The 25,270-nt window shown below is 44.2% G+C and overlaps 1 protein-coding gene across 1 annotated transcript in view; it reads left to right on the top strand.

Moving 5' to 3' along the window:
* Window positions 1-25,270, top strand: part of LOC110525926 (zinc finger SWIM domain-containing protein 6) — a 50,795-nt gene that overhangs the window by 13,829 nt on the left and 11,696 nt on the right. The window contains exons 2-9 of the mRNA XM_021606443.2: window positions 18,115-18,471; window positions 18,835-18,983; window positions 20,269-20,419; window positions 21,865-22,044; window positions 22,286-22,456; window positions 22,702-22,848; window positions 24,287-24,433; window positions 24,820-25,080. Coding sequence (XP_021462118.2) covers window positions 18,115-18,471; window positions 18,835-18,983; window positions 20,269-20,419; window positions 21,865-22,044; window positions 22,286-22,456; window positions 22,702-22,848; window positions 24,287-24,433; window positions 24,820-25,080 — 1,563 coding nt within the window. The remainder of the gene's footprint in view (window positions 1-18,114; window positions 18,472-18,834; window positions 18,984-20,268; window positions 20,420-21,864; window positions 22,045-22,285; window positions 22,457-22,701; window positions 22,849-24,286; window positions 24,434-24,819; window positions 25,081-25,270) is intronic.

Below are 25,270 nucleotides of genomic sequence, written 5' to 3'. Positions count from 1 at the left end.
TACCATATCCATTCTGTTTTACTCACATACATTATGTTAACTGTTTTAGAAACTTCAGAGTGTTTTCTATCCAATGCCACCAATTATGTGCATACCCTAGCTCCTGGGCCTAAGTAACAGGCAGTTTACTTTGCGCGTCATTCATCCGAACTTCCAAACACTCCCCCCGAGCCTTAAGAGGTTCCCACCCTCTGTCTGTCTGTGCTGAGTGCTGTGTTTTTTTCTCTCTCTCTCTCTCTCTCATATGCTTCTAATGGGTTTTCCACTGTCCTGCTTCCAAACCTCAATTACTTCTCTCTACCCTATCCCTTCTCTCCATCTTCTCTGTTCCCTCTCCTTTCTCTCTCTATCCTGCCTCTCCCTCCAGCAGTGGCCAGGAGAACAGCTGACTATATCTGGAGCTTGTGGCCCTGGTTCAGACTCAGCCTCCTCCCCTGGCCCCTAGCCTTGGCCCCTAGCCCTGGCTCCAGCCCCAGCTCTGGTCCTGCCCCAGCTGAGCTCTGGATCTAGCGCTGGCTCTCTCTGGCCCCCACTTTTAGCCCTGGCCTTCAACCACACTCTAGCTTCCACAGACACATGCACCCTGCACGTACACATGCGTATATACATGCACACTCGTATGAACAGACACACCACCTCACCACAGCCTTTGCTCTGTCCCAGCCCTGGCTCTTTCTCTCTGGCTGGCTGCTATCTCTATCCCTGGCCCTGCCTCAGCTACAACCTCCCTTTGTCTGGCTCCCAGCCCATGTTCCTGCTCCAGCCCTAGCCCTACCCTATGGAGGCCCCTACAGAGGCCTTTTTGGGGGGTTTTCATCTCCAGTTAGTTCTGGTCCTAGCTCCATATTTGTGTACTATATAGTTCTGAAACAACAAACCCTCTCTGGGCTGTTTAGTCTAAACCTCTGACTGAGCTCATATGGGATGGTTTGATTTGGCGTTGCTGATGGATAGTTAGTTTCATCCAAACCCACTCCCCACTGGGCACAAACTTGTTGAATCAACGTTGTTTCAACGTATTATGACATGGAATCTACGCGGGAAATACATTGGATTTGAAAAGAGTCATCAACGTAAACTGTTGTTTTGAAGGTGAAAATGTATCTGCAGGTTTATGTCATCATGGTAAACAATGTTCAATGCAGACAAACCTTTTTTATATAAAATATGTTGAATTTGTCATTTGAAACAGTCAGATCTTCAAAAAAAACTATAGGCTGGGCAGCACCTCCTACTGGAGAGTTCGATCTACAGCTACCCATTTGGTCTCCCATCCAGGGTTTTAACCAAGCCCAGCCCTGCTTAGCTTTGATATAACCGAGCAAATGAAATGTAACCATGCTTAAGTCATATCATTCATGATACTATTTAGTTGAGCTAGGACAATAAACCTAAAATGACTGATCTCACATTGCCTTCCTCTTACCAAAGCATTTTGCATATGTAGGTCATTTTTGCAGATTTTGCGACACTTTGTTCTAAAACCAATTATTTGGTCAACAGTAATGGCTAATGCATTGTGGATTCCTTCTATAAAAGTATCTCCCTGTCTGTTTCGCTGTTGGCTGCTGTTTGAGTGAGCCACTCTCACTCCCTATCCCCACTGTGCACACGTAGGAGGGTGAGATGCATTCTGAGAAGCACAAGCATGACCGTTGCTCAAATGTAATTGTGGTAAAAAAAAATTAAAGGTTTTCAAAGCAACTACTGTTGTTCTAGATACAGAGGAAGAGTCGCAGCTTTCTGTAAGTATATACTTGATTTCAAACCTCTTTAATATTGAGTTCATGGCCCACTTTAAAACCGGAGTAGGCTATAGTATAGTTTTGATGCGCCCGCGGAGCGTAGCGTGAACAAGTCTACATCAAGTAGCCTAGGCCTAGTGCTGGAAACTTTTTGTAGGACATTATCCTACATTTACTGTTCGATTAGGCAATTAACCTACATTGCTATAGAGCAACAATATCACATTTAGAGGTAGCAATCTCTCTTACTGTTTAGGTCAATATGCACAAAGATGTCGGCAAATTCTCTAAAGAGCCAAATAGAAATCTGATCATTCTGGATCCCATTTTGACAGGTTGCACATCAAAATATAAATTCTGCATTCCCTGGATATGTTAGATGAAATAGGCTACTGTCTCAGTTGTCTAATTTGTCACTTATTTGGCATGTCACGTGCGCGAGCGTTGCAAAATAAATTTAGAAATCTATATTATTAAATTATTGCACCCACACTGCTTCCGTGCGCCAACGACCGTCTGCGTTGCCAAGGGCTAAAATAGAATTCAGTTCTATTTCTGATGCAGATTGCGCTGCAAGTCCTGCCTCTCCCATCTCCTCATTGGTTTATAGAAGCTGGTACCCACGTGCCATCTCCTCATTGGTTATACCCACGTGGGTGACTGACGACGAACGAGGTCAGTGGTGGTAATGCACCTAATTTATGGAAGTTGCCTATCGCAATATAAAGTCAAGAGAAGAAAAGGCCTGGAAGGATGAGAGATGATGACTAGAAATGATTCGGTTGACCGTTTTATGTGTGGATTAATTGGTGGAGTAGAGGACCTTGTGCATTTCAGGTAAAATAACAACTCAATGTTTATATCCCAGGACAATTTAGCTAGCAAGTGCTAGCTAGCTAAATTGCCATAAATGTTTATTGCTTTTCAACCTGTCCCCAAATTAATAGAATTGTTTCAGAGTTTGTTTTGATATTTGAATCTGTGTGTCGTGATCGTGTTTGGTGTGGGGGGACAGAATACATTTATGCACGATGGCGCACATGCGCAGCCGGTTTGGGTTCCGTGTAACTGTCCATTAAACATTTTTCTAGCATTATATTTATTTTTATTGAGAAAAATGGTTACATTTATCACAATATGACTTTTTGGCCATATCGCTTAGCTCTAGCACCTCCCCAAAAATTTATTCATGGAGACATGAATACAACATATTCATTATACAGTGCCTTGCGAAAGTATTCGGCCCCCTTGAACTTTGCGACCTTTTGCCACATTTCAGGCTTCAAACATAAAGATATAAAACTATTTTTTTGTGAAGAATCAACAACAAGTGGGACACAATCATGAAGTGGAACGACATTTATTGGATATTTCAAACTTTTTTAACAAATCAAAAACTGAAAAATTGGGTGTGCAAAATTATTCAGCCCCTTTAAGTTAATACTTTGTAGCGCCACCTTTTGCTGCGATTACAGCTGTAAGTCGCTTGGGGTATGTCTCTATCAGTTTTGCACATCGAGAGACTGAAATGTTTTCCCATTCCTCCTTGCAAAACAGCTCGAGCTCAGTGAGGTTGGATGGAGAGCATTTGTGAACAGCAGTTTTCAGTTCTTTCCACAGATTCTCGATTGGATTCAGGTCTGGACTTTGACTTGGCCATTCTAACACCTGGATATGTTTATTTTTGAACCATTCCATTGTAGATTTTGCTTTATGTTTTGGATCATTGTCTTGTTGGAAGACAAATCTCCGTCCCAGTCTCAGGTCTTTTGCAGACTCCATCAGGTTTTCTTCCAGAATGGCCCTGTATTTGGCACTTCCCACTTGTTGTTGATTCTTCACAAAAAAATACAGTTTTATATCTTTATGTTTGAAGCCTGAAATGTGGCAAAAGGTCGCAAAGTTCAAGGGGGCCGAATACTTTCGGGGCAGGCCAACTCGGGGCTAACTAGATTTATTCAGAATGAAGTGGCTGAGCCACGAGTTGAGGACCAATGAAATCAGATATCCTTCCTCTCGCAAATGTTGTCATCATCCCCTTCATTTGAGGAAGAGGAATGATTTTAAATATTTTATTAATCAAATGTTTTTTTTGGTGTGTGAAAAAAATGATGTTAATACCTATCACATTACACATTTTTCTGATGTTGAAATTTGCGAGAGGCAAACTGACAGCTGCAAACAACCATCGACATATAATCCATAGATGGCAGTTACCATTCAAGTCAAGACTTGCAGCCATTGCTTGCGTACCCATGATTTTAACAGTCAAATTGCCAGGTTTAGAAGTTTAAAAACCCTTCTATGGTTTATTTGTCTATGGCCACAACGCAACAAGAGGTTCCACATATAGAAGGATCGATAGAATGCGAAAAAGGTGGTCGTGCATTGATAAGCAAACCAAAGACGGCATTGATAATGAGTAATAAAATAAAGATGGAAATTCTAAAAGCCTATTTCACATCACAGCTTGCTGAATTTACAAGAACTTTTCTTTCATTTTGATTTCGGCATAAATTAAAATGTGGCGCTAACTCGCCATGGATTGATGTTTCGGGAATTGTCTCTATGAGTTCAGCTTTCAACTAGCCATGTGAGACATGCATGCTCAGTTACAAGCCTGCTAGAGTTAGCGACAGACGGACGACGTGCAATATCCACCGTCATAGTACAGATTAAGCCTGGCCTGGAATGTGAAGCTAACTGAAGCAGGCTAGCTTTATAAAAGCCTGAGTAGATCTAACTTGCTTCGTAGTATACCACTTAGGATGTGTACTTGTACATCACGCCAGCCTACATAAACAGGAAATAGGCTCCAGCCTTATGGGCCGTTCTGGCTGGTACAAGACTTGTTTCCAGAGAAGCAGGGTTGAAACCAGATTTGTTGCTTTCTGTAATTGTCACTCAGCTGTATGGTAAATCATGCTTTATGGGCTCAGCTCTGCCTGTCTCTTCACCATAACCAATATAGACAGCAGTCCCCCAAACCCCCGCCCGACCCTACACACAGCCTGGGCACACACTAACACAGAGAGAGAATAAAACATGTGACATATGATTGATGGGGGGGGGTTCAGAATCAGGCACACACACACACACGCTCTCTGAAAAATAAAACGTGACATATGATTGGCGTTGGGGGAGGTAGGGAAACACAATGGGCAGGAGAAGTGGGCCTTCTCGCGTCCCGAGGCAAGCCAGACCAGTTTGATGGTTGCCCAGGGGGGAGTGCCTTTTGTCCCCCATCCCTGTCTGTCAGACTGGAGGAGCTGGAGGATGCTGTGATGAGGCCGAGCCAGGCCTCTGGTGCGTCACATAACAGTGGGAGACGTGAACCACGTCAGACACCTGTCAGTGTTTCTCTGTGTGTTTGACAGACGACTGTAAGTCTAGTCTAGGGCAGGGGGACACATCAGACAGTACTGACACGAGAAAGTTGAGAGGGACACATAGCTGTAGCATGCTGTGGGGCACTCGCACACATGCAATCACATGCACTGTGACACTCGCACACAAATACTACTACCCTTTGTGTAAAATAGGCCGAGACAACCCATTGAGAATCCGCAGTGACGTGACAGAGGATGGTTCCAGTACAGCAACATTGATAATTAGGCCAACCACGGCTTGGTTCTCAATACAATCTTTGCTGTCGTGGTCGTTTTTGGAGAACTTTCAAAGTTTCCTTTGGAGCCCCACTTTTCTTTGAGCTGTTTAAACCAGGCGCTGACAGCGCTGTTGATGAAAGTGAATCAAACCTGTTGGGGACTTCAAAGTCTTCTCTGCTTTGCCATTTATTAACTAGAACAGAACAACCTCACATACCATATATGGATTCTTCAAAATGCCTGCCTCTGGGGGAAACAAAAGGATGATGAAGAAGAAAACAGCCAAACAGCAAGGGGGGGGGGGGTTATACCTAAAAGCGTTGTAACTGAAACTGACTGCTTTTCAAGAGCGTTTCCAATCAAAACAAATCTGTGATGCATGCAGAGTGTTTGATCAGATATATTTGTGGAGAAGAAATTGTTTTGGCTGAAGATTGATGTGAAGAAGATGCCTTTCGTGTGTTTGTGTGTGTTTGTGTGTGTGTGTGCGCACGCTAGTGTGTTTCTGCATTGTATTGGCCTGTAGCAGTAATTAGCTATCTAACCAATATGATGAACTCAGCTCAAGTCAGCTGTTTGGTTCTGCTCCCATAACCACATTAGTCCAGAGACTCCTCTCACCTGTCCCCTCTTCCCACTCTGGCTGTCTGTCCAGAACAGCACGGCATTTAGACAAAATGTCGTTGACCTAATTCAAGGATGGATGCCGTCTTGATCAGCAGAGGGGTCTCTGAACCCCCATTATCATTGCGACGGTCATTGGTTGTACCCCCCCAATCACCACCCAACCCCTACCCTGCTTAACCAGTGTACCATCTCAAATTGAGCTAATGACGATCTCCGACCACAGGCACGTAACAAAAGATGAAACATTGCATTAATATGATTAGTCAGAGTTAGCATTTTTACAGATGACATTGTAATAGGCCTGATTCAAGCAGTTTATAACAGCCTTGAATACTGTGTTGTCTACTAATGGAATAGAATTCACATTTGAATAGAATAGATACCAGTTAGGTGTGTGAATCATTGGTATTTAGTTTACTTTGGATCCCTATTAGCTACTGCACATGCATCAGCTACTCTTCCTGGGTTCTACATAAAACATACAAATACATGACAAAGTACAGAACAGTAATAGACAAGGACGTTTAAAATCATTTTTGTACCATTTTTTACGTATAAAATACGAGCTGTATATTGGAAAGAAATCAAGAGACAACAAAAATACTGTTTACACACTATTCATGCAGTGTAGACACCTGAGTTGCCTAACCCATTCACAGCATTGGTTAACTCTTGAGGCTCCTAGGGTTTCCACTGAGCTAGGTAAATTTACCATTTAGTTTTAATGCACCGTATTGCTGGAACAAAATTCAAAATAAATTTCATCTTGATGTTCTGGTGCTGTTAGGGCAATTTAAAGTATTGATTGGAGACCTGTGTGTGCGTGCCTGATGCATTCGGGAAGTAATCAGATCCCTTGACCGTTTCCACATTTTTGTTACGTTATAGCCTTATTCTAAAATTGATTAAATAGTTTTTTCCCCTCATCAATCGACGCACAATACCCCATAATGAAAAAGCAAAAACAGGTTTTTAGAATTTTTGCAAATTTATACAAATAAAAAAAACGGAAATATCACATTTACATAAGTATTCAGACCCTTTACTCAGTACTTTGTTGAAGCACCTTTGGCAACGATTACAGCCTACATTCTTCTTGGGTATGATGCTACAAGCTTAGTACACTTGTATTTGGGGAATTGTTCCCATTCCTCTCTGCAGATCCTCTCAGGTTGGATGGGGAGCGTCGCTGCTCAGCTATTTTCAGGTCTCTCCAGAGATGTTCAATAGGGTTCAAGTTAGAGGTCGACCGACTATGATTTTTCAACACCAATACCGATTTATTGGAGGACCAAAAAAGCCGATACCGATTAATCGGACGATTTTTATTTATTTATTTGTAATAATGACAATTACAACAATACTGAATGAACACTTATTTTAACTTAATATAATACATCAATAAAATCAATTTAGCCTCAAGTAAATAATGAAACATGTTCAATTTGGTTTAAATAATGCAAAAACAAAGTGTTGGAGAAGGTAAAAGTGCAATATGTGCCATGTTAAAAAGCTAACGTTTAAGTTCCTTGCTCAGAACATGAGAACATATGAAAGCTGGTTCCTTTTAACATGAGTCTTCAATATTCCCAGGTAAGAAGTATTAGATTGTAGTTATTATAGGACTATTTCTCTCTACATCATTTGTATTTCATATACCTTTGACTATTGGAAGTTCTTATAGCCACTATAGTATTGCCAGCCTAATCTTGGGAGTTGATAGGCTTGAAGTCATAAACAGTGCAATACTTGAAGCACAGCGAAGAGCTGCTGGAAAATGCAGGAAAATGCTGTTCGAATGAATGCTTACGAGCCTGCTGCTGCCTACCACGCTCAGTCAGACTGCTCTATAAAATATACAATCATAGACTTAATTATAATATAATAACACACAGAAATATGAGCCTTATGTCATTAATATGGTCAAATCCGGAAACTATCATTTCGAAAACAAAACATTTATTCTTTCAGTGAAATACGGAACCGTTACGTATTTTATCTAACGGGTGGCATCCCTAAGTCTAAATATTCCTGTTACATTGCACAGCCTTCAATGTTATGTCATAATTGTGTACAATTCTAATTACGGTCTTTGTTAGGAAGAAATGGTCTTCACACAGTTCGCAACGAGCCAGGCAGCCAAAACTGCTGCACATACCCTGCTCTGCTTGCACAGAACGCAAGAGAAGTGACACAATTTCCATAGTTAAAGGAAATTCATGTTAGCAGGCAATATAACTAAATATGCAGGTTTTAAAAATATATACTTGTGTATTGATTTTAAAGAAAAATATCAATGCCTATGGTTAGGTACACATTGGTGCAACGACAGTGCTTTTTTCGCGAATGCGCTTGTTAAATCATCACCCGTTTGGTGAAGTAGGCTGTGATTTGATGATAAATTAACAGGCACTGCATCGATTATATGCAACACAGGACAAGCTAGATAAACTAGTAATATCATCAACCATGTGTAGTTAACTAGTGATTTATGTTAAGATTGATTGTTTTTTTTCTAAGTTTAATGCTAGCTAGCAACTTACCGTGGCTCCTTGCTGCACTTGTGTAACAGGAAGTCAGCCTGCCACGCAGTCTCCTCGTGGAGTGCAATGTAATCGGCCATAATCTATGTCCAAAAATGCAGATTACCGATTGTTACGGAAACTTGAAATCGGCCCTAATTAATCGGCCATTCCGATTAATCGGTCGACCTTTGGGGTACACACACTACCATTTAAAAGTTTTTAGTCACTTAGAAATGTCCTTGTTTTTGAAAGAAAGGCACATTTTGGGTCCATTTTAAAATAACATCAGATTGATCAGAAATACAGTGTAGACATTAATGTTTTAAATGACTATTGTAGCTGGAAACACACAACTTTCTTCAGAAACTCGTCAGTCTATTCTTGTTCTGAGAAATGAAGGCTATTCCAACTCTGTGTTGACAGTGCATGTCAGAGCAGAAGCTATACCATGAAGTCCAAGGAACTGTCTGTAGATCTCTGAGATATAACTGTGATGAGTCATATATCTGGGGAAGGGTAAAACAGTGGTCTCCATAAATAAAATATGGAACTACCCAGACTTTGCCTAGAGCTGGCCGTCAGATCAAACTGAGCAACTGGGTAAGAAGGACTTTGTTCAGGGAGGTGACCATGAACTCAATGACCAATTTGACAAAACGACAGAGTTCCATGGCTGAGATGGAAGAACCGTCCAGGAGGACAACAGTCTCGACAGCACTTCACCAATCTGAGCTTTTATGGTAGAGTGGCCAGACGGAAGCAACTCCTGAGAAAAAGGCACATGACAGCACGCCTGGAGTTTCCAAAAGGCACGTGAAAGACTCTTGAGAGCATAAGGCAAAAGATGATGTGGTCTGATGAGACACAAATGGAACTCTTTGGGCCGGAATGCAAAGCGCTATGTTTGGAGAAAACCAGGCACAGCTCATCACCCGTCTAACACCATCCATACCGTGAAGCATGTGTTGTGGCTGCCTACCTGGTGATGTCAGATACCACTCACTGTGTGTGGGGGTCACTTACAGACAGTTACATAGGTCTGCTAGCCATGCTGAACACACACACACACACACACGCACAACAGACAGCGTTGTCATGGCACCTCGCATGTCAACAAAGAGCTGTGGGGGGATATTCCTTTCTGTCTAGTAGCGGGCAATTCTTCTCAATCATCCGTCAGTAAAGGGTAGCTATTTACAAGTAATGAGAGCCATTTCAGGGAAATAGGATTCTGAAAGGGTTTTGATAATATCAGCTGTCTGCGTTTTTTAGCTGGAGAGACCGAAACCAAAAGTGGCTGCAGACCCATTCAGAGTGCTCGGTTCCCTATTCTAGTAACCGCTCTTAGGCAAGTTGTTGACGCGTTCAGTAGGCCCACTCTTTGCCTTCTCCATGTGTGTGTTTGTTTGAGGAAAGAAAAGTGCCCCTGCATATAATGTCGGATGCTTACAGCGTTAAGAGACAATGTTAGCTATGCATTTTATAGCCTATCCATTTAGGGAATATCCTTAACCTCAACGTCAATATTTACAGGAATTGCCTACAGGCAGGAGAATCGACCACCTCTTAAGAACAGTATTATCTCCTCTCTCGCTCTCTCATCCTCTTCATCTCTCTATTCCCTCTCTCCTCCTCAGTATCTGTCGATAGCAGCACTGGGCTGGTGAGATGTTTGACTTTTTCCTTTTCTTTGTTTTGATATTTGTGTGTGACGGCTGAGGCTTTGACACAGACTCAGCGGAGGGCTGAGAGATGCTAGATGACGTGTGTCAAGTGATATTAAACGTGAGAGCCCTCCATTCCTCCCCTCTCGTTCCTGGCTTTGTCCACTGTGGTTAGTGTGAAGAATGACACGTCTCGTCTCTGTTTGGGGGTAAAAAAAAAAAAAATGGCATGTCTGATGTATTACCCCTCCAATCGTGCTGGGCAGCATGACCCGGGCTCACTCTGTCCTACATAGACAAAGGCAGCTTCAGGAAGGACAAAGTCAAGCTCAAATAACACCCTATCCCCAACATATTCCCTATATAGTGGTGTTGGTCTAAAGTAGTGCACTTTATATGGAATTTGGTGCCAATTGATAGACAAGGCCCAGTGTATGTCTATGTGAAGTAGCCTAAGTGCAAAGGTAAGACTGCGTAGTGATATGTGTCTTGTACCATATGTGCAGTAACATGCTTTTGCGATTTCATTTGGGAGCTAATCAGGGCCTGCGGCAGTGAGGAAGTATTAGGACACGTTAGCTAATCTAATTGCTAATGAATTCGTCTGTAAGCTGTTGTGGTTCCGTTCCCTCTCTGCAGCCTTTGTCCTTTCAATGAGGAATTTAATAATAATAATATAATAGTTTGGTGGGTGTAAATATTTGTCCTGATTCACACATGTACAAGTGTGAATTATACACATGTGTGAAACGGCCATTATCAATTAGGGTTAAAGGGATAGTTCACCCAAATTACAAAATGACACATTGGTTTCCTTACCCTGTAATCAGTTTATGGACAAGCTATGACCGCAATCCATGCTTTGGTTTAGTTTCCCTGGCACTGTTTCCACGTGGTAATGTTTTACCATTTGTGGCACAAATCTCATTCAAGTCATTGGAACGATTTTATTAGCATTTCATATCCAAATCATCTGAAAGTATCTAAAATGGATTGTAAAGCTGAACAAAAGTCACTTATAGATGTTTTGAACAAATCTAATATATATGACTTGATGGGATTTGTGCCATGAATGCTAAAACGTTATCATGTGGAAACCGTGCTAGGGAAACTACACCAAGGCATGGATTGCTGTCATACTTTGGCCATAGACTGCTTCTAGGGTAACGAAACAATGTCATTTTGTAATTTGAGTGAACTATCCCTTTAAGTGCCTTGCTCAAAGGCACATCGACAGATTTTTCACCTTGTCGGCTCAGGGATTTGAGCTAGCGACCTTTCAGTTACTGGCCCAACGCTCTAACCGCTAGGCTACCTGCCTACGGGCTACATGCCCCTCAACGGCTACCTGCCTATGGGCTACCTGTCTATGGGCTACTACTTGAAAGCAGGCCATTCACGAATGGATAGTAAATGTGGACTATATCCTAAACGACACTGTTGCAAAAAATATTTGAGTAGTGTAGAAGTGCGAGAGCTAGGCTTATTGATCTGGGCTCTCAGGATAGTAGGCAGTACACTGTGAATGCAAAATGCCAAACAATGAAATATTGGTGTATGGGGGTTAGCTCTTCCAAGCTGTCGTTTTCCTAGGTGTTTAATTTCTCTCTCTGTGTGATGGGACCAGGGAGGTGTGTGTGTTTGTTCCACAGTACCCCCACTACTTCTCTCACCCATACATTCAGGATTGCTAGTTGTTAAATTGGCATGTATGGGTGTGTAGGCTTTTAGTCATCGTTATCTTGGACTGTGGGCAGCGTGTGTGTGTGTGGTTAGGGTGGGGGCTGAGGTGTTAGTAAATCTGGATGTCAATAGTTGATGGTAAACGACTCCAGGAAGGAAGGGGTTAAGTCCGAGCCGGCAGGGCTGCGTTACGCTAACGGCAGCTGGCTGAAGCAGAAAGGCGAAGTGCTGCGCTCAGAGGAACCCAGACGGCGAAACCTTTCTCTCCCTCGCTACAGCTGAGCGCTCCCAATGCTTCCCACCCATGTGTGTGTTTTTGTTCTGCGTTTGTGTGTGTGCGTGCGCAGTGCTGGAATGCAGCTTCCCCCCTCTGGGTGTGTGTGTCTGGTGTGTGACGTCAGCACACACACAGCAGGTCAGTTTAAGGTCACTACAATCGTCACTCCGTTGATCTACATCCGTGGGATGTTTTGTGTGTGTCGTGAACACCATTCGGTAACACGATATCCTTGCCAGTCCAACTCCCATAGCAACGTTTACATTTAATTTTAATTTTGTGAAAGCAAAGAGTTGCCTTCCCTTGCTAGTAGTAGCTAGCTGGCAGTCTGGCTAGCTGGCTTTAGCCTGGCTAAAAATATATTAAGCTAGCTAGCCTTTCCAGCTTCCTACATCTCCATGTGAAATATTCAGATTTATAATGAAAAAAAATACTTGTATTACAACACTCCAAATCTTGCGTCTGTGTAGAGCTTGTAGTACGCTTTAGGGCTAGGCATCACTGAGGGAGGGAGGAGTCACATATTCGAGAGAGGAAGAAGGAAAGAGGACGGATGTGTTTGTGGGAGTAGGAGATATACTTGAGGAGTCAGTGTCTTGGGTGACTTTCCAAGTGGAATGTTTTTAAAGTGTGCTTTTTTTTTCAGCTTGGAATTGTACCATTCTCGTGATTTTTTTGGCCATTGTGGCTTTTTTAATGTAGGTCTAGCCTCATTTGCCCTCTGCCACTGTCTGTAATCCCCTTCCTAATGTAGAGGGTTGTCCTTACAAACACACACTGCCTTAAAGAGCTGACATTGGCTTTTCAATGGATCCCTAGTACATTAATCTTCACACACACTCACACCAACCCGTTACATTCATCTTCAGCCAAGAGACCGTTGAGGGACTTCTCTTGGTAATTACGCATGCTCATTTCCATGCATATATAATTTCTCTCCCATTTAATGAACTCCACACATGGTTGGGGGATGTATAGACCAAAGCCTAGTTTGAGGCATGTGGTTTCATACATAGGCTAGCCAAAGCCCTGCTGGCCAGATAGTTCAGTTGAATATCCCACGGATAGTCAAGACAGCCATCCTCTTGCCAAGCTACAGAATCACTCAACAGACCAGTAAACTGTCTGGGCCTGAAAAGTCCAATTCAATCAAATTAGACTCCATTTTGTAAGGGATAGTTTGGAAATTATTCCTGACGGATCGTGTGACAACTAAGTGGCGGCTTCACCCGACGAGACCAGAGTAGACTGTCATTTCAGCAGCCGTAGGATGACACCTCCAATCATACACAGACGTGAACACACACACACACACACTCCATCCAGATGATTAATATGCAGATTTGCAGTAACATTTGCATGTTGAAGTAATGGAATTGAAATTCACAGAATGTTTGAATGTTTAAAAAAATATATATCTATAATTTTATACCCTTAGCTGTGTGTGTCTGTGTGTTTGTCAGCACCTGTGGAGTACAAGTCCTTTGCTCTGTTAGAGGGGTCACAGCACAAACAGGGCCGCCCTTGGTGCTCAGCTGTGTTATTCCAGCCTGTCCCTAACCTAGAGCGCACACAGTTTAACACCCCTAAAGCAGCGTCCCTTGCTTAATGCATTGATCTGTGTTTATGATCTCTGTACGGGGTCTTCCTTATAGGACCACACACACTCTTCTCTCTCTAACACACACATGGGAATACACATAAGCACCTCTTATGTCCCCCCCCCCCCCTCTCCCAGTAAGACTGCACACATGTGAGGTGTACACCCTGAAACCTCTCTGATTCTTTATTTTCTTCTTATATGAACATATAAACTAAGCCATTTGAGGTCATTTCAGATGGATGACATCACTCACTTTTCGAAGGTGTTCCTAGTTCCACCCAGAACTCCAAGTGTCCATCCCAAATGGCACCCTGTTCCCTATTTAGTGCACTACCTTTGACCAGGACCCAAACGGATATGCATCCCAACTCTGGTTCTACAGTAGATTTTCTTTCAGGCCCGATGAAATTCCAGACTACCAACATGCTCTTTAGGTACCATAGGATCCCTCTGGCTACCATATGATCCCTCTGGCTACCATAGGATCCCCTTCTGTTGCGTTCCTCTGCTAAGCTCAAATTGGGGTAGTTTGATTAGATCTCAAAGCTAAAGTGGCGAATGAGCCTTACTTCTCTTCTCTCTATCCCCCTCCCCCCCCCCCCCACACACACACACACACACACAGGACTGTGTCATATTATATCTAAGTGACAGTTACTCATAAACCAATTCAGAAAATACATTTCATGAACCACCCGCCGCTGTGGCTGAATTGTCTGCATTGACTTGGAAATATATGTATGATGCTCAGTCTAATTTACCCCAGTGGTTGCAAACTGAGAGCTTTTGTGCTTAGGCAAGCAGCCTCTCAGCCTCAACTAGGTCTTTTAATGTGGGAATGCTCAAATCCTATATAAAGCCTACATTCTTCCTCCTGTGGGTCGGAGTGGGTTAATTCTGGAGGGGCTTTGGCCTCTCCTTCTCCCTGAAATAAGATCAGGGTTTTGGTATTTTGGGGGCCCCATGTCGTTGAATGAGAGGAAGGAGGGCTTGTAGCTGGTCGAGAGAGCTTGCTGGCTTATCACCACTCATACGGTTTCAAAATCCGGAGAGAGAGAGAGAGAGAGAGAGAGAGAGAGAGAGAGAGAGAGTGTGTATCTAGGCTAGTGCTTTGATGTGGGGCCCCAAGTGTATGGGTGGTCCGGAGGCCCTGTGGGTTTACACTCACTCTCTACTGCTTGCATACACTCCTCCCGCTTTCACTCTTCACTCACTCGCTCTCTCACACTCACACACACACTCAGGGTGTGCTTGAAGCCAAGTGTGATTTCACCAGACCGGTCATGAGGGGTTTCTAGGGCAACCTCACAGAGGCCTTGTTCTAAAAATGTCCGCCACGGTTCCTTTGAAAGTCCTCCCTGGCCTTTCCAACACACAGCAACAGCCCTAAGCTGCACTCTGCAGCTGCAGGTGACGGGAACACACAGTCTAATAGCTAGCACATGAGATACTGAAGGCCTCATACCAACCAGCAGTCGGGGGAAGAAGAGGGAGAGAAAGGTGTGTGTGTGTGTTTTGTGCGTTTTTGTGTTTGTATGTGTGTAAGAGAGGGAGGGAGCACCCAATAAAGAGCCATGGCAGCAGTCTTAAAATGTGATCGGCTTTGGTGTTATGGAATCTATCTGGACTCTGCTTTTAAGAGTTTGCCATAGGTTTTATCAAACTTTTGTTTGACTTTTCCATTTGATTCCTTTTATCACTATTCGTCATTGTATGGTGCATGTTTCTGTTCTGCTAAAACAATAAGTGATAGGTAGGTGTTAGTTTTTCTACAGGCGTGTATCAGAGCTGCCCGAGTTCTGTTTTTGAACCGCACGTGTTTCTGATGTCCTTGTTATTCCGCTCTTTGGACTGGGACTTGCTTGTGAAAGGTTGGAGAGCACACGCTAAACCGGTTTTCTGAGACGCGCGCGCACACACACTGTTTTTAAGAGTAGCATTATTGCTCTGAGACGCGGCTTAGGCCCGAATCCTTCCATCCAAAGGCCGTGGGGATCAAACAAACAGCATGGAGTCTCACCGGTTCAAATCAAATCCAATTTTATTTGTCACATACACATGGTTAGCAGATGTTAATGCGAGTGTATCGAAATGCTTGTGCTTCTAGTTCCGACAATGCAGAAATAACCAACGAGTAATCTAACCTAACAATTTCACAATAACTACCTTATACACACACAAGTGTAAAGGAATGAAGAATATGTACATAAAAATATATGAATGAATGATGGAACGGCATAGGCAAGATGCAGTAGATGGTATCGAGTACAGTATATACATATGTGATGAGAAATGTAGGGTATGTAAACATTATATGAAGTGTCATTGTTTAAAGTGGCTAGTGATACATGTATTACATCAAGATGCAGTAGATGGTATAGAGTACAGTATATACATATGAGATGTGTAATGTAGGGTATGTAAACATTATATGAAGTGTCATTGTTTAAAGTGGCTAGTGATACATTTTTCATACATTTTTACATTATTAAAGTGGCTGGAGTTGAGTCAGTATGTTAGCAGCAGCCACTCAATGTTAGTGGTGGCTGTTTAACAGTCTGATGGCCTTGAGATAGAAGCTGTTTTTCAGTCTCTCAGTCCCTGCTTTGATGCACCTGTATTGACCTCGCCTTCTGGATGATAGTGGGGTGAACGGGCAGTGGCTCGGGTGGTTGTTGTCCTTGACTATCTTTATGGCCTTCCTGTGACATCGGGTGGTGTAGGTGTCCTGGGGGGCAGGTAGTTTGCCCCCCCGGTGATGCATTGTGCAGACCTCACTACCCTCTGGAGAGCCTTACGGTTGTGGGCGGAGCAGTTGCCGTACCAGGCGGTGATACAGCCCGACAGGATGCTCTCGATTGTACATCTGTAAAAGTTTGAGTGCTTTTGGTGACAAGCTGAATTTCTTCAGCCTCCTGAGGTTGAAGAGGCGCTGCTGCGCCTTCTTCACCACGCTGTCTGTGTGGGTGGACCAATTCAGTTTGTCTGTGATGTGTACGCAGAGGAACATAAAACTTACTACCCTCTCCACTACTGTCCCATCGATGTAGATAGGGGGGTGCTCCCTCTACTGTTTCCTGAAGTCCACGATCATATCCTTTGTTTTGTTGACGTTGAGTGTGAGGTTATTTTCCTGACACCACACTCTGAGGGCCCTCACCTCCTCCCTGTAGGCCGTCTCGTCGTTGTTGGTAATCAAGCCTACCACTGTAGTGTCGTCTGAAAACTTGATGATTGAGTTGGAGGCGTGCATGGCCACGCAGTCGTGGGTGAACAGGGAGTACAGGAGAGGGCTCAGAACACACCCTTGTGGGGCCCCAGTGTTGAGGATTAGCAGGGTTGTTAGATGTACCTCTACCTGCTCCCCCATTTTTGCCGTTCAATCTTCATAAAGGGTTTATTTTAGCAGGGGGTAGGCTTCGGGTTGCGGCCACTTTCGTTGCGGTCTCATCTTGTATGGGATGCCGTATTCAAGCCTCCCTCTGGTAATGCACGGCCCCATGTCGAGTAGCGGCAGCAGCTTTGATATCCCTGTTATTACACTGCTGATATCACAGCAAGCCACATCCCTTTTGATAAGCGTATTTATGCATGTATGTCTCCACTTGGCCCCAATATGTTTTTATCTCACTCGCGCTCTCTATGAAGCACATAAATTAAATCATACCACTCTTGTCCCCCTGGCCCCTCCCCAATATTAATAAATGTATGATCTCACGCTGGCCGCGTCTCTTTCATATGCTCATCAGTGTGTGTTTTAATACCAGCGCTAGCAGCCCTGCCCTCCTCATGCATATTCATAGTGGAATAATGACCCCCTCCCCCCCGCCTCTGGAAACGCAGCGCTCAGGAGGAGATCAAACACTATTCAAATGAGCGGGCTCCATTATTGAAACACACACATACTTTGCATCTCTCACTCTCTCTATCTGTGCTGCTATCGTTGTTGACCCAACCTTCCACAGGACGTCTATCTGTTCTCAATGTGGCCATGCTTTTATGTTCGGAGAATATGGAATATCTTTGCACCCCTTTTCATAAGGTTTAGGAAGGTTTACGTGATCCTTACCCATGACATGCCTTTTATTGAGAGGACATGGCTTAGTCATTTTTAATTCAATAAAATGTCAATTGCTTGATTTAGTTAACATCTCCCTGATGTTTTTGTGTTGTTTTAGACAGGTTTGGGCTTCAATCATAATGGGCTTGAAGTTCATAGCCCTGTCTTTTTTTCCCCCTCTCCTCTTTTATATCCTCCTCTTTTATATCCTATCGCTCACCCCCCTTTCTTTCACCTCTCCTCTTTTTGTTTTATAGTTGATGCACAATAAAGGCTTGTTGAAATGCATTGTTTTTACTTCTTCTCTCTTCCTCCTTCCCAGGGTTCCATCTGAGTGGTACGGTAACAGACCCGGCCACGTCCTCTCAGCCTGAGATGGTCTGCAGCGTGAGCGTCAGCTTCGACCGCTGTAAGATCACCGCGGTGACCTGTAGCTGCGGCAACAAGGACATATTCTACTGCGCCCACGTGGTAGCGCTGGCCCTCTACCGCGTACGGAAGCCCGAGCAGGTCAAACTGCACCTGCCCATCTCAGAGACGCTGTTCCAGATGAGCAGAGATCAGCTGCAGAAGTTTGTCCAGTACCTGATATCAGTGCATCATACAGAGGTGTTGCCCACCGCACAGAAACTGGCAGATGAGATCCTGTCAACCAACTCTGAGATCAACCAGGTCCACGGTGAGTGTGTAGGCCCCACTGAGGACATTGACTCGGTGCTAAAGTTAAAGGCTGGGCAGATCAATGCTGCTCATTAGTCTGATCCTGCCTGTAAACTAAAGCTCTGTCCACCTCTAAACAACACTAAAGACCTGGCCTTTATTTACCTTAGAGATACGGTTAGGTTAAAGGGTGAAAGGTTTCTACAGCTCCACAAGTTACCTTAAATTAGATTAGAGTTCTTTATTAAACAAATCAAATGTAGAATGTCTCATTGTGTGTTAGTGTGCCTGCATGTGTAGGGGCCTCGGATCCCAGGGGCCCGTGTGGATGATGAGAAATGTGTGGGTAACTAAACCTCTCTCTCTGTCTCTGTGTGTGTAGGGGCCCCGGACCCCACTGCAGGGGCCAGTGTGGATGATGAGAACTGTTGGCACTTGGATGAGGAGCAGGTCCAGGAGCAGGTGAAACTCTTCCTGTCACAGGGAGGATACCATGGCTCTGGGAAACAACTAAACCTCCTGTTTAGCAAGGTAACACACCACACACACATGCCCATCAGACACACACCTGAGCATCAGACACACACACACACACTCCCCTCCTCTAGACACTCACCGCGTCTCTGTGTAAAACTTTGCAATGACTATTATTACCAGTGGAAGAGGCTGAAACGTTGCATTATATCTCCTTTCATATAATAAACGCATTAACATCAACATTGCATTTCTCCCCGTGTATTTCCACAGCCAAGTTGTTTCTGTTCAGTTCAAAGCCACTTTTAGTGGCTCTGTTAGTCTAAAGAGCCATTAGCATGGCAGTTGGGTTGGCACATACATTAAACAGTACAATTGTTGAGGTTTGATGTTGCTTTTAGCCCTTGATGTATACCTGTCTCTACATCAGATGAGTGTTAGTCTGGCTGGTGTGCCAACCTCAGCAATATCATATGCTCTTCTAGTGTAGATTTAGCCTAATTTAAAATATATACTTTGTGTCCCAAATGACACCCTGTCACCTATGTTGTGCACTATTTGATAATGGCCCACCTGGAGACTGGTCAAAAGTAGTTCTTATAGAATAGGGTATGGACTTTCGTCAGAAGTAGTGCACTACATAGGGAAAAGTGTGCCGTTAGGGACACAACCTAAAGCCTAGCGTTAATGTGAAATATTTAGCCTAGCGCTAATGTGAAATATTTAGCCTAGCACTAAAGTGAAATATGTAGCCTGGCGCTAATGTGAAATATTTAGCCTAGCGCTAATGTGAAATATGTAGCCTAGCGCTAATGTGAAATATGTAGCCTAGTGCTAATGTGAAATATGTAGCCTAGCGCTAATGTGAAATATTTAGCCTAGCGCTAATGTGAAATATTTAGCCTAGCGCTAATGTGAAATATGTAGCCTAGCGCTAATGTGAAATATGTAGCCTAGCGCTAATGTGAAATATGTAGCCTAGCGCTAATGTGAAATATGTAGCCTAGCGCTAATGTGAAATATGTAGCCTAGCGCTAATGTGAAATATTTAGCCTAGCGCTAATGTGAAATATTTAGCCTAGCGCTAATGTGAAATATGTAGCCTAGCGCTAATGTGAAATATGTAGCCTAGCACTAAAGTGAAATATGTAGCCTAGCGCTGAGGTGAAATATGTAGCCTAGCCCTAATGTGAAGTATTTAGCCTAGAACCTCCGCCCCTAGTTTTAACATCTGCCTGCATTAAGCTCTACACACACACACACACACACACACACACACACACACACACACACACACACACACACACACACACACACTGATGCTTTCCTCCCTGTCCCATAGGTGAGGGAGATGCTGCGTATGCGTGACTCCAACGGAGCACGGATGTTAACACTGATCACAGAACAGTTTATGGCCGACCCTCGCCTGGCACTGTGGAGACAGCAGGGCACCACCATGAACGACAAGTACAGACAGCTCTGGGACGAACTAGGTGAGCATATATGTATATACATACACACACACACACACACACACACTAATGAACTGCAGGATAGATTAACATTTGCAAACAAAAATGCATGCTCACACACATACAGTAGGCTTCTTTATGTACTGTACATATTTACTGATACAGACAACACAAATGGCAACCTTACATACTGTTGTATTTATCATTCAACTCTGCTGCCATCTTCTACACATGCAATCACCATACCATACTCCCTTTATCTCTGCTTAATTATTTATTTATCGACTTTAAGATAGGAAGCACTCACATGTCCACTGTGGCCTTCAGTGCAGACTACTTGTACACACACACACACACACACACACACACACACACACACACACACACACACTGATTGAGGTTTTTGGGTTATGCAGCCTTCGTTATGTTAGTTGTGCTCTCCTGCTAATGTGCAAATGGGGACAAAAACGTCTCTGGATGTCAACCTCCTATTTTCATTTTTGTATTCTCACCTTTATTATTTCCCAGACAGACAGTTTTCTGCTTTTATTTGTATTTTTAGAAGTGTAACAATGCGTTGACGTCCAGACTCTCGGAGTCCTTTTCTGACTGCTTGATATGTGGCAAATGCTGCTTCTCGTCTCGGCTGCTTTCCACTTTTGTCTTTTAGTCCTCCTCTGGGCCGCTACTTCTCTCCTCTCATCCAGACACAGCCATCCTTCCTTCATTTCTCCTCTACTTCATCTCTGTTGGCGAACCACCCCTTTTTCTTTTTTCTGACCATCTGTCCCTGTTGCTCTCTCTCTCTCTGCCATTCTGAACATTTTCACCCCCCTTTATGGTCACATCATAGTTGTAATAGCAGACTCTGTGTGTGTGTGTGTGTGTGTTTGCGTGTGTGTGTGTGTGTTAGCTGATGTGTTTTTGGATTGTCTTTGTGACACTATCGTCCTACATCTTCCTAAATGTGTTATGATATCCATGGAGACTTCTTCACTTTTAGTCTTTTAGTTTGTTTCTGTTTACCTGGTATTGATGCATGCAGTGTGTGTCTGTGACAGTGCGTGAAGGACAAATACAGTTCCCGCTTTTCAAAGAGTTTGTCGACAAGGAAAGTTTGTGCGTCAGCGCAAGTCTATATCTACAACTACAAAGTATGCAACTCCCTTATGTTTTTGCGGGGGGAGGGGGGGGGGGGGGGAATATCTAAACTTTAGATTTCTTTGAAAAGTTGGATAAACTTTAAATCCCATCTCTAAATAACAACACGACAATAGACCAAAAAATGTGTGTCCAAAACAAAAGATTGACGAGATCTCTTTTACCTGCAGTTTAGTTTGGTTCTGTGGGTTTACCACCTTCAGACTACTCGCCTGATTTTAGCCTGAAGTCAAACATGACCTTGGGTAGGATAAGACCTAACCTGTGTGTGCGTGCGCGTGTGCACGTGTGGTTTGTGTGTGCAGGTGCCCTGTGGATGTGTATCGTGTTGAACCCCCACTGTAAGACGGAGCAGAAGTGCTCGTGGCTCAGAGAGCTGAGGAGGTGGAACAGCGTGGACGTGTGCCCCTGGGAGGATGGTAACCATGGCAACGATCTGCCCAACCTCACCCACTCCCTGCCTCAGGGTGCCCATGGCAACCAAGGTGAGAGACGGGACTCTTTCTTTCTCCACATCAACCCTCCATCTTTCTTTCTCTCTGTGTATATCTGTCTTTCTTGTCTTCTCGGTCTCCCACGCTCCATCTCTCTCTTTTGTTAGCCTGCAGCTAACGTTTGAACTCACCCTCCCTCTCTCCAGTACCCTCTCCCACTTCATCCCTCTATCCCTCCTCCCTTCTCTCTTCTCTGTCTAATGCGAGTCTCTCTCCCCCACCATCCTGTCAGAGTCGCGTCCCCACAGGACGGTGTTCACACGGGCAATCGAGGCGTGTGACCTCCACTGGCAGGATCGTCACCTGCAGCACATCATTGCCAGCGACCTCTATGCCAACTACTGTTACCACGACAACCAGGACGGCTCGCTCTTCGACACACGTGGATGGCCCATGTGGCACGGTGAGTTTGTGTGTGTTTGAGAGTGTGTTTTATCTTTAGTGTGTATCGTGATGATTGGTGTGTGTGTGTAAAGGGGAAACAGAGAACTGTGAGTGTGTTTATTTTTTGTGTGTATTGTGATGCTTGGTGTATGCAAAGGGGAAACGGAGGACTGTGTGTCGTCTTATGTCAAGTGGTCACATTTTGCCAAAAGCCTTCTAGAAAGGGATAAAGGCAACATCAGTTCATCTCTCTGTGTCTCTCAGAACACGTCCCGACGGCTTGTGCTCGGGTGGACGCCCTGCGTTCCCATGGTTACCCCCGCGAAGCACTTCGATTGGCCATTGCCGTGGTAAACACACTACGACGGCAGCAGCAGAGACAACTGGAGCACTTCCGCCGACATAAGAAAGGTCAGACTGCACTTACTAGATGACATAGGACTGCTGTAAAGCCTCAATGGACTCTTATAAAGCCTCATAGATACAGATACATGTTACATACTAAAGTAGTAGTGTCAATAGGGTTGACACTATGTTACTACAGTGAGGGGAAAAAAGTATTTGATCCCCTGCTGATGTTGTACGTTTGCCTACTGACAAAGAAATGATCAGTCTATAATTTTAATGGTAGGTTTATCTGAACAGTGAGAGACAGAATAACAACAAAAAAATCCAGAAAAACGCATGTCAAAAATTTTATAAATTGATTTGCATTTTAATGAGGGAAATCCGTATTTGACCCTTCTTCAAAACATGACTTAGTACTTGGTGGCAATCAGAGGTCAGACGTTTCTTGTAGTTGGCCACCAGGTTTGCACGCATCTCAGGAGGGATTTTGTCCCACACCTCTTTGCAGAACTTCTCCAAGTCATTAACGTTTCGAGGCTGACGTTTGGCAACTCAAACCTTCAGCTCCCTCCACAGATTTTCTATGGGATTAAGGTCTGGAGACTGGCTAGGCCACATGTGCTTCTTCTTGAGCCACTCCTTTGTTGCCTTGGCTGTATGTTTTGGGTCATTGTCATGCTGGAATACCCATCCACGACCCATTTTCAATACCCTGACTGAGGGGAGCAGGTTCGCTCGCCTTGCGGGCGCTGCAGGATGTCAGTCCTTCATGGCGTAGTGTCTTACCAATTGTTTTCTTGGTGACTATGGTCCCAACTGCCTTGAGATCATTGACAAGATCCTCCCCCTCGATTCCTCACTGTTCTCATGATCATTCCAACTCCACGAGGTGAGATCTTGCATGGAGCCCCAGGCCAAGGGAGATTGACAGTTCTTTTGTGTTTCTTCCATTTGCAAATAATCGCACCAACTGTTGTCACCTTCTCACCAAGCTGTTTGGCGATGGTCTTGTAGCCCATTCCAGCCTTGTGTAGGTCTACAATCTTGTCCCTGACATCCTTGGAGAGCTCTTTGGTCTTGGGCATGGTGGAGAGTTTGAAATCAGATTGATTGATTGATTGCTTCTGTGGACAGGTGTCTTTTATACAGGTAACAAACTGAGATTAGGAGCACTCCCTTTAAGAGTGTTCTCCTAATCTCAGCTCGTTACCTGCATAAAAGACACCTGGGAGCCAGAAATCTTTCAGATTGAGAGGGGGTCAAATACTTATTTCCCTCATTAAAATGCAAATCAACTTATAACATTTTTGACATGCGTTTTTCTGGATTTTGTTGTTGTTATTCTGTCTCTCACTGTTCAGATAAACCTACCATTAAAATTATAGACGGATCATTTCTTTGTCAGTGGGCAAACGTACAAAATCAGCAGGGGATCAAATACCTTTTCCCCCTCACTGTATGTGCCCTGTAGTTGACATGTGTTGCATCCTGTCTGTGACAGAGCTGCTCCATAAAGCCATCACCTCCATAACCAACATGGAAGGCTGGGTGGGTCACCCCCTGGATCCCATCGGAACCCTGTTCAGCACCCTCACTGAGACGGGACGGGGGGCAGAGGAGGGGGCCAACACCTGCCTTGACCTCTCAGGTACTAAAAATAATCATCAATCTAGTCTTCTTTGTCTCCATCTTTGTTTCTACTCTTCTCCTTTTTTTTCCTCACTAGATGGTCCCTCTCTCAACCCTTCCCTCACATTCCCCTTTTCTTATCCCTCTGTCTTTCCTCTCCTAGTAAAAAAATTGTCACGGCACACACTAAGCTGGCCCGGTGATATGGAAAAGTACTAGCTGGAGGTCTTGGGCCCGTCCCAAATACTTTGACCTGGGACGTGGTCAAATGTGCAGTCTGTAGGGTGCTGTTTGGGACAGACTGACCCTCTGTGTTGTGGACTAGGAGGGAGGCTCCAAACCTCAGAACACTGAAAAACTGACTACTAGGTACTGACCCTTTGTGTCTCTCTCTCTCTCGCTTAGATTGTTCCAGTGTGGTGAGTCGTGCGGAGCTGCAGCGGTTGCCAGTGCAGAGGTTGCTAGGCGAGGGCGAATCATACGGGGCGCTGGCTGTAGAGACTGCTCTGATTGGCTTAGGCCAGCAGAGGGTCATGCCTGATGGGCTGTATGCCCAGGAGAAGGTGTGTCGCAACGAAGAGCAGCTATTGGCCAAGCTGCAGGAAGTGGAGCTGGATGACACGCTGGTCAAGATCTTCCGCAAACAAGCCGTCTTCCTGTTAGAGAGTGAGGACACACACATAGTGTCCTTTATTTTGGTTATCGGATGAAGTGTCAAATAATCTTCCATACGGTTATTATGAATGTGTGGAGTGTGTGTTTCCATGGCTGAGCTGTAGCTTTGTGAGGTAAAACGAGAGCGGGCTTTTGGTCTCTCCTTCCCGCTCTTCTTCCCTCTCTCCTTCTCTCCAAGCAT

The sequence above is a fragment of the Oncorhynchus mykiss genome, chromosome 6 (assembly GCF_013265735.2).
Source record: "Oncorhynchus mykiss isolate Arlee chromosome 6, USDA_OmykA_1.1, whole genome shotgun sequence".
Classification (NCBI taxonomy): Eukaryota; Metazoa; Chordata; class Actinopteri; order Salmoniformes; family Salmonidae; genus Oncorhynchus; species Oncorhynchus mykiss.
The sequence above is the reverse complement of the archived record's forward strand: the minus strand, read 5'-3'. Positions and strand labels throughout refer to the sequence as shown.